Source organism: Dama dama, chromosome 21 (assembly GCF_033118175.1).
Source record: "Dama dama isolate Ldn47 chromosome 21, ASM3311817v1, whole genome shotgun sequence".
Lineage (NCBI taxonomy): Eukaryota > Metazoa > Chordata > Mammalia > Artiodactyla > Cervidae > Dama > Dama dama.
In genome coordinates, this window is record NC_083701.1 from 78,748,235 (window position 1) to 78,761,032 (window position 12,798).

Below are 12,798 nucleotides of genomic sequence, written 5' to 3' on the forward strand. Positions count from 1 at the left end.
GACACACACCCCCTGTTCAGGCGCTGAGTCAGGCTCAACTCTCTGTGAGCCCACGGACGGCAGCCCGCCAGGCTCCCCTGTCACGGGATTTCTCAGGCAAGAACACTGGAGCGGGTGGCCATTCCCTCCTCCAGGGGCTCTTCCCCACCCAGGGGCCACACCTGCGCCTCCTGCACTGGCAGGTGTGAGACAGGCAGCTGGCGGGAAGCTGCCGTCACACGGGGAGCCCAGCTCAGGGCTCCGTGATGCCCGAGGGGGCAGGGTGCGGGCGGGAGGGGGGCTCAAGGAGGGAACACATGCAGTTATGACTGACTCACGACGCGTGGCAGAAGCCAACACAGTATTGTAAAGCAGTTCTCCTCCACTTAAAAAAATAAAATCTAGCTCAGTTTAAAGATAAACTGTAAAATGGTATATGAGGCGTCAAAATTTTAAAAAAGGTTGATTTGGCGGTATCAATATATAAAAAGAATAGATTACAAGTTAAAAAGCATTATTGGAGATAAATTCAGTACACACCTGGTCAATTCTTCAGGAAGATTATAATTCCAAATTTAAATTTATTTAACCCTAAATCTTCAAAACATACAAGGGAAAAAGCTGATAGAACTACAAGGAAAAATTAATAAATCCATAATTGAGTTTTAACATAACCCTTTAAGATAATCAATAAAGTGAATAACAAAAATAGTGAGAATATAAGATTGGAACAACATACTTAGCATGTTTGATATAATTAAAATATAAACATATATACATACATACATCTGTCTCCCCAAAACATTTTCAGCAATCATATATTCTAGGTGATCATGCAGATGTCAAGAAATTAAAAAGAAGAGCATTAAACTTCTATAACTAAATGCAAACTATATTAAATAGTAATTAGAAAAGATACAGGATGATGAAATATTATTGATACCTATCAAAACTTGTATGATACTATTATAGTGAAGAACTCACAACCCTGAATGCTAGCTACATTAGAAGAGAAGGAAGACTGAAAACCCAGTTTCTGAACCAGTCTCTCCACAGATGATAAATAATGATAAAAAAATACAATACACTTACTGCTACTGGATCCTTCTGGTGAAGTTGAGCAGCTGTTACTTGTTTAAACCCACCTGGGTAGCTATTAAAAGAAACAAAGACGTTAAAATTGGGAGTAGGCGATGGGACAGTATCTTTGAAATGAACATTCTCTTATAATATGAAAACTATTTTTATTATGAAATTACATTTGTTTCTCCTGGAGGAGGAAATGGAAACCCACTCCAGTATTCTTGCCTGGAGGATCCCATGGACAGAGGAGCCTGATGAGCTACAGTCCACAGGTCGCAAAGAGTCAGACACGACTGAGCAACTAACACACATACTTGCTTCTGGAAACTATGCTACTCATCATGTCTTAAAAATTAAGCAGTAACTATGCTATATGAAATGCTATTAAGTGGTCACATTTAGCAATCATTATTTTATAAATCCAGTCAATCTTAAAGGAAATCAGTCCTGAATATTCATTGGAAGGATTGATGCTGAAGCTGGAACTCCAATACTTTGGCCACCTGATGCGAAGAAGTAACTCACTGGAAAAGACCCTGATGCTGGGAAAGATTAAATGCGGGAGGAGAAGGAGACCACAGAGGATGAGATGGCTGGATGGCATCACCAACTCTATGGACATGAGTTTGAGCAAGCTCTGGGAGGTGGTGATGGACAGGGAAGCCTGGCATGCTGCAGCCATGGGATTGCGAAGAGTTGGACACAACTGAGCGACTGAACTGAATTTCATAAAAAGTTCCACATCTAAGAAACTTCTTGGCTAACCATTTTTTAAAGTAACTAATTAATTTATTTATTGGCTGTGCTAGGTCTTCACTGGGCTTCCCTGGTGGCTCAGCTAGTAAAGAATCCGCCCGTAACGCAGGAGACCGGGGTTCGACCCCTGGGTTGGGAAGATGCCCTGGAGAAGGGAAGGCTGCCCACTGTCCTCACTGCTCTATGTGGGCGTTGTCTAGCTGCGGCAAAGGGCGGCTACGCGCTGCTCTGGCACGCGGGCTCCTCGCGGCACCGGTTTCTCTCGCTGCGGAGCGCCGGCTTCAGGTGTGCGGGCTTCAGCGCCGCAGCAGGCTCCCAGTGCGGGCTCAGCAGCTGCTCCTGGGTGTGTGGAATCTCCCCAGATCAAGGATGAAGCCTGTGTCCTTTGCACTGGCAGGCAGATTCTTATCCACTGCATCACCATGGAAGTCCCTGGCTAACTACACTTCTGTTGGGATTTAAGTTCATTCATCATTCACTCATTCATTCAAACATTCACAGTTGCTTATTTCTGCCTGAATGAAAGAAAAACAAAACAAAACAAAGTGCCAAAATGTGTTTCACATTCCCTGAAAAAATTAGGCAAAGTGAGTAAGCTAGGGGTCAGGTCTGGGGAAAACAGTGGTAGACTACTTGGTCCTGAAGGCAACTTAATGCTCTGAACAGGTCGTGCTCCTATTTCCCATTACCAGGAAGTCATGTGCTGCTTCTAAGTAACAAAATATTTCATTGTGTTCAGATCAAAATCATAAATAAAATGGAGATTAAAAAAATATTTGGGATAGTTATTGGAGATCTTAGTAACCTGAATACCCCAGACCCAGGTCTGGAATCAAGGTTTTGCCAGCAGCAACCAGTATAATATGAGGAAACTCATTTCATCTCTTTATTTATGGGTTTCCTCAGGTAAGGAAAATGCTAGTATCTGCCCCATCTACCTCTCAAGATTTTATGAGAGTTGAGTAAGAAAGTGTTTGTGACAGTGCTTAAGAAATTTAAAACAAAAGCAACATACAGATGTAAGACTTTATTATTACACTGAATGGATGAATAAAAGCCTAGATGATTTTCAAGGAAGGGAAAAAGAAAATGTAAAGACAGTGGACTCTGCAAAGGAAATTTAAAATTATCTAAATATGATTCCTTTTGTAGGTTTCTTTCAACACTTAAAAACATTTTAAAGAACCACGTTTTAGGAATAAAATTTAAGAAAGCAAATTTAGAAGTATGCTGAGAAAAATGGATAATTTTCCAAATGATACTCTTTCATTTGTTTCATGGAGCTTCACCCTCAGAACAAGAAATAACTGTCCTCTATTCGTCCTCTCTGGGAAGAAAATACTTTTTGCTTTTATCACATGGTTATCTTTCATTTTCCTATTTCTTTCCCAATTGCCTCTAAATTTTATAAAACTTGTTTTACATATATTTTACTTTGCCAAAAGTAAAAATGACTAAAAATGAATGTGAATTAATTTTTGTTCGATAAAGATTTCATGAAGGCGTGTAAGCATAGGAAAGGACAAAGGCCGCTAACAAGCAGGAGTGATTCTCCAGGATCGCGGGAGACGTCACGGCCTCGGAGGCGCAGATGGACCGCCCTCACGCAGAGTGAGGGGGAGCTAAAGAGCCTCCTGATCAAAGTGGAGGAGGAGAGGGAGACAGCTGGCTTAAAGCTCAACATTCAGAAAACTGAGATCATGGCATCCGGTCCCATCACCTCATGGGAAATAGATGGGGAGACAGTGGAAACACTGGCTGACTTTAATTTTTTGGGCTCCAAAATCACTGCAGATGGTGATTGCAGCCATGAAATTAGAAGACGCTTACTCCTTGGAAGGAAAGTTATGACCAACCTAGACAGCATATTAAAAAGCAGAGACATTACTTTGCCAACACCGTCTGGTCAAGGCTATGGTTTGTCCAGTGGTCATGTATGGATGTGAGAGTTGGACTGTGAAGAAAGCTGAGCACTGAAGAATTGATGCTTTTGAACTGTGGTGCTGGAGAAGACTCTTGAGAGTCCCTTGGACTGCAAGGAGATCCCACCAGTCCATCCTAAAGGAGATCAGTCCTGGGTGTTCATTGGAAGGACTGATGCTGAAGCTGAAACTCCAGTACTCTGGCCACCTCATGCGGAGAGCCGACTCATTGGAAAAGACCCTGATGCTGGGAGGGATTGAGGGCAGGAGGAGAAGGGGACGACAGAGGATAAGATGGCTGGATGGCATCACTGACTCGATGGACATAAATTTGAGTAAGCTCCGGGAGTTGGTGATGAACAGGGAGGCCTGGTGTGCTGCGATTCATGGGGTCACAGAGTTGGACACGACTGAGCGACTGAACTGAACTGAAGACCTACTTGGGCAAAAGACAAAAAGAAACAGACGGGAACCTCAAAGTTGGCTTGTCTAAGACGAAGGTGCACTTGGAAATAAAATAATTTTGATCAAGAATGAAAGGTCAATATTTCTAACTGTATCTTGCATGATATTGAAGAAATTATGCTTAATAAAATTTGTACATGACCTGAAACTGAGGGCTTAACTAACACATTACCTGAAATAATCCAGATCTCAAAAGATCTTCAAAGGCTGGAGATAAAATTTAACATGGAGTAAACTTAGGGTACTACAGCTAGATTAAAATGCAACTGAAACACACAGGCAGGAGGATACAAGGCTGAAAAAGACCTAAAGACTTTTAGCTGAGAGTAACCTCAGTGCAGCACACAGTGATACAGCGTTGAAGAAGCACTCTACTGCGACAGAAGACTGAATAACTGGAAGATGGAGGAGTCACATTACACCAGAAAACCATCAGGACAGAGCCAGGGGAGTGTTACTTAGTTAAGATATTGACAAGTAATGACGGCACCCAGAGAACGGTGAGCAGGATATAACGGACATATTTGAAGGAAGTCACATAAAGAACTTCGCACGAACTACAGGTGTTTAGTCTAGAGGAAAGACAAATCAGTGAGTACGTGCTGATCACTGTCTCACAATTACTTGAAGGAGGTCATGTGGAAGATACACTGTCCAAAAAAGGAGGACAGAGGACGAGATGGCTGGATGGCATCACCAACTCAGTGGACTTGAGTTTGAGCAAGCTCCAGGAGACGGTGAAGGATGGGGGGGCCCTGCGTGCTGCAGTCCATGGGGTTGCAAAGAGTCGGACACGACTGAGCGACTGACAACAGCAACAAAAGGCCGTTATGAAAGCTGAAGAAAGACAGTTGATGACTTAACAGCACTGAGATCTTTCCAAAACTTAGACCATGTCAAAGGCAAAATGAATGGGTTGCCTCAGGAGCTAGGAGACTGCTACTGCTCAAAGACAGGCAGACCTGTAATCTGACAGGGATGCTGTGGGCAGGTATAAAGGTGTCTTTCCAACTGGGGATTCTCCTCACTGTTCTTTCAACCTCTCGTGCATTTTAGACGTTCAAGACACTTCCGGAAACAGCAGTAAGAGGAATCAGAGGAAGCAGAAAGAAATGAGAAGACTGACTAAACAATGAGAGAAATCTAGATCACCGAGGTTAACATGACAAGTACTCTCAGGAAAAACCAATAGCCTCGGGCAATTACAAGGATCTGGTACAGTTTTGTGGTTTTCTAATTGAGTAAATCACACATGCATCACGAACAAAATCGGTGTTTTCTTAAGTTTCCTTTTCTTTCAATATTATTTATTTTTATTTTTTGGTTGTGCCACGCGAGATCTTAGTTCCCCAACCGCCTATTGAACCCGTGCCCCTGCAGTGGAAGTGCAGTCTTAACCACTGGACCACCAGGGAAGTTCCTTAAATTTCTTTGAAATATAATCAATAATATTAAAGTAATACATTTCCACTGCCTATCTTCCCTGACAAAAGCATTATCTTACCCAGTATGTGAGGAGTATACTTTTTGCTCCCATTTGTTTCCAGAAAATGCAATGTGCCTTGTGTTCACGATGACAACATGATCCCCACAGTCACCTGGATTTAAAAGAACAAAGAAAGAAAAAAAGGATTTTGGTTGAAAAATCTTGACTTTAAGAAAAAGTGTGCTTGGTTATTTACAAAGCTTTCCAAAGTCCAAAGAACACATCAGTGAATATAAAGCATGTCAGTGCAACATCAAAATCCTTGAACAGACTGATGTTTTTCTTTTACATAACATCTAAGCATAGAGGAGTTGGCTAGACATTTGGAAAATCTCAACACTGGAAGGTAAAAGAGAATTCCGGAATGACGCCAATAACAATAGGCCTTTGAAAGGCAAACTACTGTTACTTTTATTGTCTTTGACCGTTAATGATTACACTTCGTTAAAATGTAATAATTACACTTTAATAACAATTACACTTCACTACTTTTAACTATCTAATAAAATTTCCCCTTAAAAATAAAAGAGAAAATGAAAACAATATGCATAAAGATGAAAAAAGGTATGTTTTACGAATAGGTAAATTGGAAACAAATGTAAAACATCACAATTGTTACTCATTTCAAATTCAGAGAATAGAGTATTATGCTCTCATGCTTAACTACTAACCCAAGGTTTTTTCCAATCACATTTAACTAGTTAAATATCTTTCAAACTGGAAAAAAAATAAAGTTTGGTAAACAGTTTTCAGAAATAGGAATTGAGTTTATTTACAAAAATTTATCACCTTAGATTTCTAACCTTATTTGATTTCTTTTTATAATAATGGGCTAAGTTAAATGGCCAAATAAAATTCAAACTAATTCAATCAAGGGGAAAACTCAAAGATTTATGTCAGGAAATCTAAGGTCTCATCATGGATCCACAGTCTTCTCCCTCCTTCATGACATAGAGCACTGCTTTTATATCTGATCTTCTTACAGGATTTGATTTGAGAAATGTCTGAAAAACAGCCGTTCCAAATCAGTGATAAATAACAGAAGTTTGGCTTTGGTATTTATGCTTGTTTCCAGCCTGATGCACAAACATCCAAATGCCTACTTCAATTTTTTTTTCTTCTTTTAGTATCCCTGAACTTCCGCATGGCTAATGTGACAGATGATCATGGAAGTTACCACAAAATCCACTGAGTATAAAGACATGGTGATAGGAACAAGGGGTGTTGTCTCAGTCTACTGCTGGCACGTAAATATTCACTTCTAAAAAAGGCAAGTATTCTAGATATAACCGTGAGCGAAAACCTTCAGTGCTCTGTATGACGATGTTCTAGGAGTGAGCTGAAGAACAAATGTGTGATTAACACTGTGAAATTTAAATGACATTGTTAACACCTCAAACAGACAGACTCAACTCAATAGTAAGAAAGAAAAATACTTTAGTTGGGTAACTTTAAGAAGAGCATTTTAAACTTTTTTTTCCCTAACAAATTCTTAAAAGATTTAAATAAATAATGCAAAACAGAATACTAGAGATTAGATTAGTTGAATTGTGTTTGAATTGCTAACATTCACAATTTAACTTTTAAGAACTGTGTGAAACTTTTATTTGATTTCATTCCACATGCACCAGAAATATTTTAAGATGATCTGATAACTTCAGATAATGCTGAAGAAAGGTTTCCCTCTGCTTCTTTTAAATGCTTATAGTCTTCCTCAACTGATTAACTCGTGGACAATGAAAAGAATGGCGTTCTCATGAAGAGTAAGTCATAATCCAGAAATCACCAAGGGCCCTTCCTTTTCATTCATCAGTGAGAAATAAACTGTTGGGAAAGCTCTGCGTCCCCAGCTCAGGAGGGGAGCTCTAATTAGAAGGCAGTGCGTGTAAAGTGGTTCAAAGATTGTATACTCACATATCTGAACATACAGAGGCCCACTGGGCTTGGTGAGATGCTGTGGCAAGCCAACTTTCCATTTATATGGTTATTTTTTTTCTTTTGCAAACTGTGGTTTGGGTCAAGATGGAAATGCCATGGAATTAGAAGAACGTGCTCCTTTCACAAAACTTGGGAGAAGATGGAATCAGCAGTAGCCACATAATTCTTTTTCAAATACAGCACTAACCATCCACTGATTTAAAGTTCTGCTTCCTTACATGTAAGTCATCACTGCAAAAGCACTCCTCACGTACTGCACAGCAAACATTCTGCCAGAATAGATGAGACTTTCTGGCAGGCCGTCCTTTCCTAGGAATGGAGGATAGCTTTTCCAGGAAATTAGAAATTTACTTTTTAAAGACTAAATTGTATTTTTGTTTCACTGTATTTAATATTCGACTTTTATCGACAGAAGTTTGGACTTTTCATGTCCCTAAGATGTCACTAAAATCAGAACTTACATTGCAAAAAAAAAAAAACACAAAAAACTTAAACTGCAAGCAGTTTTCAATTTACAAATATGTTGTTTTAAGTGTTTTTCTAACATTTATTGGTTTAACAAGCATTTATTATGTATGTTTTATGTGCTTATAAACATTATAAACATGTTTACTTAAAAACTGACATACAGTTTCCCGGAAAAACAATATTACAAATGATGGCCATATGTACAGGAAGGGCTATAAAAGTTAGTATTTAGGAGTGATAATGACATTTAGGTTACACTGGAGAATATCTTTATTCTTAGGAGACATACACTGAAGTATTTAGGGGGAGATATACTGATTATCAGTCATTTACTTTCAAATGATTGAGTAAAAACAACATGGTAAAATACTGTGTAACCTAGGTGGATATAGAGAAATTCACTGTACTATTTTGACCTTTTCTGAAATTGTGAAAATTTTTATACGACAAGTTAGAAAAAAAGTAAAAGACTAATAAACCAGTGGAAAAAAGGGAAGAAATGCAGACATTTCACAGAATGGGAAATGACAAAAAGGCCAATATATAAATGAAAAGATACTGAACTCCACGTGCAATTAGGAAAATGCAAATTAAAACCACAGAGCACTTCCCAGCTACCAAAGTAGAATGTTACTCAGATGAGGAATAATGAAAACATCTGCATATAAAGACTGACTAGGTTCCTTTGTATCTCTGAACCCAGTAATTCCTGTTCTACAGACAGACTTCAGAGAAACTCTTCCACATGTGCCCTGGAAAAATGGTACAAGAATATTGATAGCAATGTTGTGTGTAAGAAACAAAAAAGGAGGTAAACTACCGAAGTGCTGAGTGAATGGATATTTATTTCATCATTACTATTATTAATTTTTTAAAAAATATTATATTTATATACGGATAGATGAATACATCCCTATCTATCTATACACATCTTTGTATATTTCATATTTCAAAACAAAGTTAAAACTCTGACCAGTTGCAAAAAGCATTGTTGACAGGCCAAGCAAGATGAAGGGTAAGAACTGATACTCGGGCCTTGCAGGGTGGACAGGGAGTGCCTAGGAAAATGAAGTCAATCAAAACTTCCTGGGCTAAGTGGAAGGCTTTCAGTACGAAAGCAACCATTTGTTTTGAAAAAAGGATATGGAAAAGCAAATTTATTAACTCAAAATAGTGAAAAATAACTTTCCATACCTAGTTAGCTCTATATATCTCTCTGAAGGAAATAGTCTTTCCAAGAGAGGGCAAGCTTATCTGTGTATTTTCAAAAGCTCTCTATTGAAACGCATGTTGCCACATGAAGAGACATGCCGAAGAGTGAGCGTTTCAAGTCCAAGTCAGGACATTTCTGAGAGTGAAAGGAAGAGCTACTGATAATTTTGCTGGGACAATGGCATAAAATGGGGCTGTTTCAGGCGAAATGGTCTATGCAGTTTTGCTATGAAGAAGCAAAATTCATTTTAGTGCCCCAACAGGAGTTCGGCAAAGATGGAATAAGGGATCTTCAAGGGGAAAAAAAAAAAAAGAGATCCTTGCAGCAGTCCAGTCAACATCTTCAAAATTCTATCCTCACATGAAAACTGCATTTACCGACAGGTCTAAAATGATACTCACTCAGTTGATGGTACACAGGCTTATGCAATCCTTGAAGTCTAACCGATGCCAGGGCAGCAAGCTTTCCAGGGGGCTGCATTTTCCCATCTAAGAGATACCAAACTCGGGCAAAAGTGGCCCATTGCTTAAGAGACGGAAGAAGAAACAAAGAAAATTCTCAATAAAGGGGAACACCTGAGTTTGTTATTATATACCATTGCACATAATCCACAGTTAATGTCAATAATTACTATGAAAAAAATCCCATCGTTAGATAACTTTTTTCATTTTCTATTTCTGGAAAAGGGAATCTTTCCTCATTCTTCTGTGGAGATTAATGCAGTTATTCTTCCTGCCTGCTTTTCTATTAGCAGTATGGATTATGCTTTATTAAAAACTTTTCAAAGATATTATTTCCTTTTACATTTTGTATTTTTCGTACCACGTACAATAGACTGGAGGGATACTGAGAAGCTCTTAATGAAAGCAGAAGTTGTTTCTGAACGTCTTCAAAAATACCTGGAGATCAGAAGATGCGTTACACTGAGAGAAGAGTGGCCAGTTAGAAACTGATGACTATTCAGGAGTTTAACCCTAGTGAAAGAAAGTTTGAAAAAGTGTTCGTCGCTGTTGTGTCTGACTCTTTGCGATCCCGTGGGCTGTAGCCCACCAGGCTCCTCTGTCCATGGGATTCTCCAGGCAAGAATACTGGAGTAGGTAGCCATTCCCTTCTCCAGAGAATCTTTCCCACCCAGGGACTGAAGCCAGGTCTCCTGAATTGCCGGCCCGTTCTTTACCATTTGAGCCACCAGGGAACTAGCAGAAAGGAAGCTTGAAAAGTACAGATAGATGATACTGAATAAACTTAAATTTCAAAAACTGCCTTAGACAGACATCTGAGGCTGCCACAGTGTTTCTGCAGTGTCTGACACTGCCTTCAAACTCTAGGAAAATTTCAGGCCAGAAAGATCTTGATCAGATCCTTTGTCTATGGATATACACAAGCTGCCAAACAATGTTGGAAAAAATATTGATACAACTAGGCTGGCTGGTTTTATCTTAAATTTAACCATCACAAACCTCAAATCAGTACAACTGCTTACCCATCTGTGTTTTCCTGTTCTCATTTTTCTAGTCTCCATTCCCATTCCCCTTGTATATCTTGTCAGGTTTATCTCTATTTCATGTTTTGATGCCCCTGTAAAGGGTATTGCATTTTTAATTTAAATTTCTGATTGTTGCTAGTATACAGAAATACACTTCCTTTTTATATTTTGGTCTTATATACTGCAACCTTGCATTTATCAGTTTCAGTAACTTTTTGTAAATTCCCTTTTTTACACAGATGACCCTTTTCTTTGCAAATAAGGAGAGCTTCTAGCCCACATACTTTCCATATCTCTCTCAGCATATGAACTAAAAAAAAAAAAAATTCAATTGTCTGCAGGACAATCTTGTTTCTTCAATAAATTGCAAAGAAAAAAAATAGGATAGGAACCCATTATTAAGAGACTTAAAAAAAAAAAACTCAGCAACTCACTATACTTTGGATCCCATTCCAAAGAAAAAAACCATAAAAATATTCTGTATTAATATTTATATAATATGTATGTGAGAAAATTGGAAATGTGAACATATACTGAATATTGATATTAAGGAATCACTATGAAATTTTCATTTAGCTTTGATAAATGGTAATGGGATTTAAAAAAAATCTTTATCTTATAAAGCACATGTTGAAAACATTTACTGATGAAATAAGAAGTGAATGAGGTACAGATTAAATGATACTGACTGTGAGCCCTCCGAAACTGGGTGATAATCTACTTTAATATCTGATTGTGATTATCCATAATAAAGTTAAGAAAACAAGAAAAGCTGCTCCTGACCTCCATTCTTTACCAGTGACTGCCTCATTTCTTTCCTCTTTTTTGCAGTAAACTCTTGCAAAGAGTTGTCTTTACTCCAAATTTATCTCTACTCATTCTTTCTTCAGGGCTTCCCTGGTGGCTCAGCAGTAAAGAATCCGCTTGCCAATGCAGGAGATAGGGGTTCAATCCCTGGGTTGGGAAGATCCCCTGGCGAAGGAAATGGCAATCCACTCCAGTATTCTTGCCTAGAGAATCCCATGGACAGAGGAGCCTGGCGGGCTGCAGTCTATGGAGCCGCAAAGGAGTTGACACAACTTAGGGAGTAAACAACAACCGAAACAATGGTTTCTTCAACCTACTCCACCCAGGCTTTTGTCTTCCCATACCCACCAGCAGCACACTATTGCCAAAGTTACCATGACCTTCACATTACGAAACCCCTCAGTCAATTCTTTGATACGGTTGATCATTCCCCTCTCCTGGGTGTTGAACGCCACTGTCTATCCCCATCCATCCATCATGCAGATTCTTTCTCTTGCTTCTGAAAGGCTGGGATGTTCCATAACTGTTCTTGGTCCTCCTCCCTTTTCTTTTCTTACTTCCTCAAAGACTTCATCCAGGCCATTTGCATGCTTATGATTACCTAATTTACATCTCCAGCTTGGACCTCTTTTCCTAACTCTGGAACTCTTTGAGACCCTATGGACTGCATCTTGCCAGGCTTCTCTGGCCATGGGATTCTCCAGGCAAGTATACTGGAGTGGGTTGCCATTTCCAGGGGATCTTCCCCACCCAGGGATCAAACCCACCATCCCTGCACCTCCTGCATCAGCACGCTGATTTTTTTTACCACTGAGCCACCTGGGAAGCCCCCTGAACTATACACTTGTATTCAACTGCCTACCTGGCATATACACTACAGTGTTTTTTAAAATTATATGTATCTGAAGACCAGTTTTTCCCCAATCCATTGCAGACCAATACTCAGGGGGAAAAAAAAAACCTTGATAAGGCAATTAAAATGCTGCCACAATGTCCAACAGCTACAATTCTTTTTAATGGTTAATTTTAATTCCTGTATCTCCTTCATCAGGGGCAGGTAACAAAGAGTTCAAGGACGGAATCTCACCTGGGGCAGGGCTAGGCTAAGAGGCATCTTACAGCAACATATCCAAAACCGAACCCTGCTCTTCCTCTGAAACCCACTTCAGTCCCAGCCTTCCCTATCTCAGTTGAT

General features: G+C 39.4%; 1 protein-coding gene across 1 annotated transcript in view; it reads right to left on the minus strand.

The window, feature by feature from the left end:
• MRPL13 (mitochondrial ribosomal protein L13) overlaps positions 1–12,798 on the minus strand; it is a 41,766-nt gene that overhangs the window by 27,787 nt on the left and 1,181 nt on the right. The window contains exons 2-4 of the mRNA XM_061123888.1: positions 9,712–9,835; positions 5,710–5,803; positions 1,072–1,132 (exon numbers count right to left, since the gene is read on the minus strand). Coding sequence (XP_060979871.1) covers positions 1,072–1,132; positions 5,710–5,803; positions 9,712–9,835 — 279 coding nt within the window. The remainder of the gene's footprint in view (positions 1–1,071; positions 1,133–5,709; positions 5,804–9,711; positions 9,836–12,798) is intronic.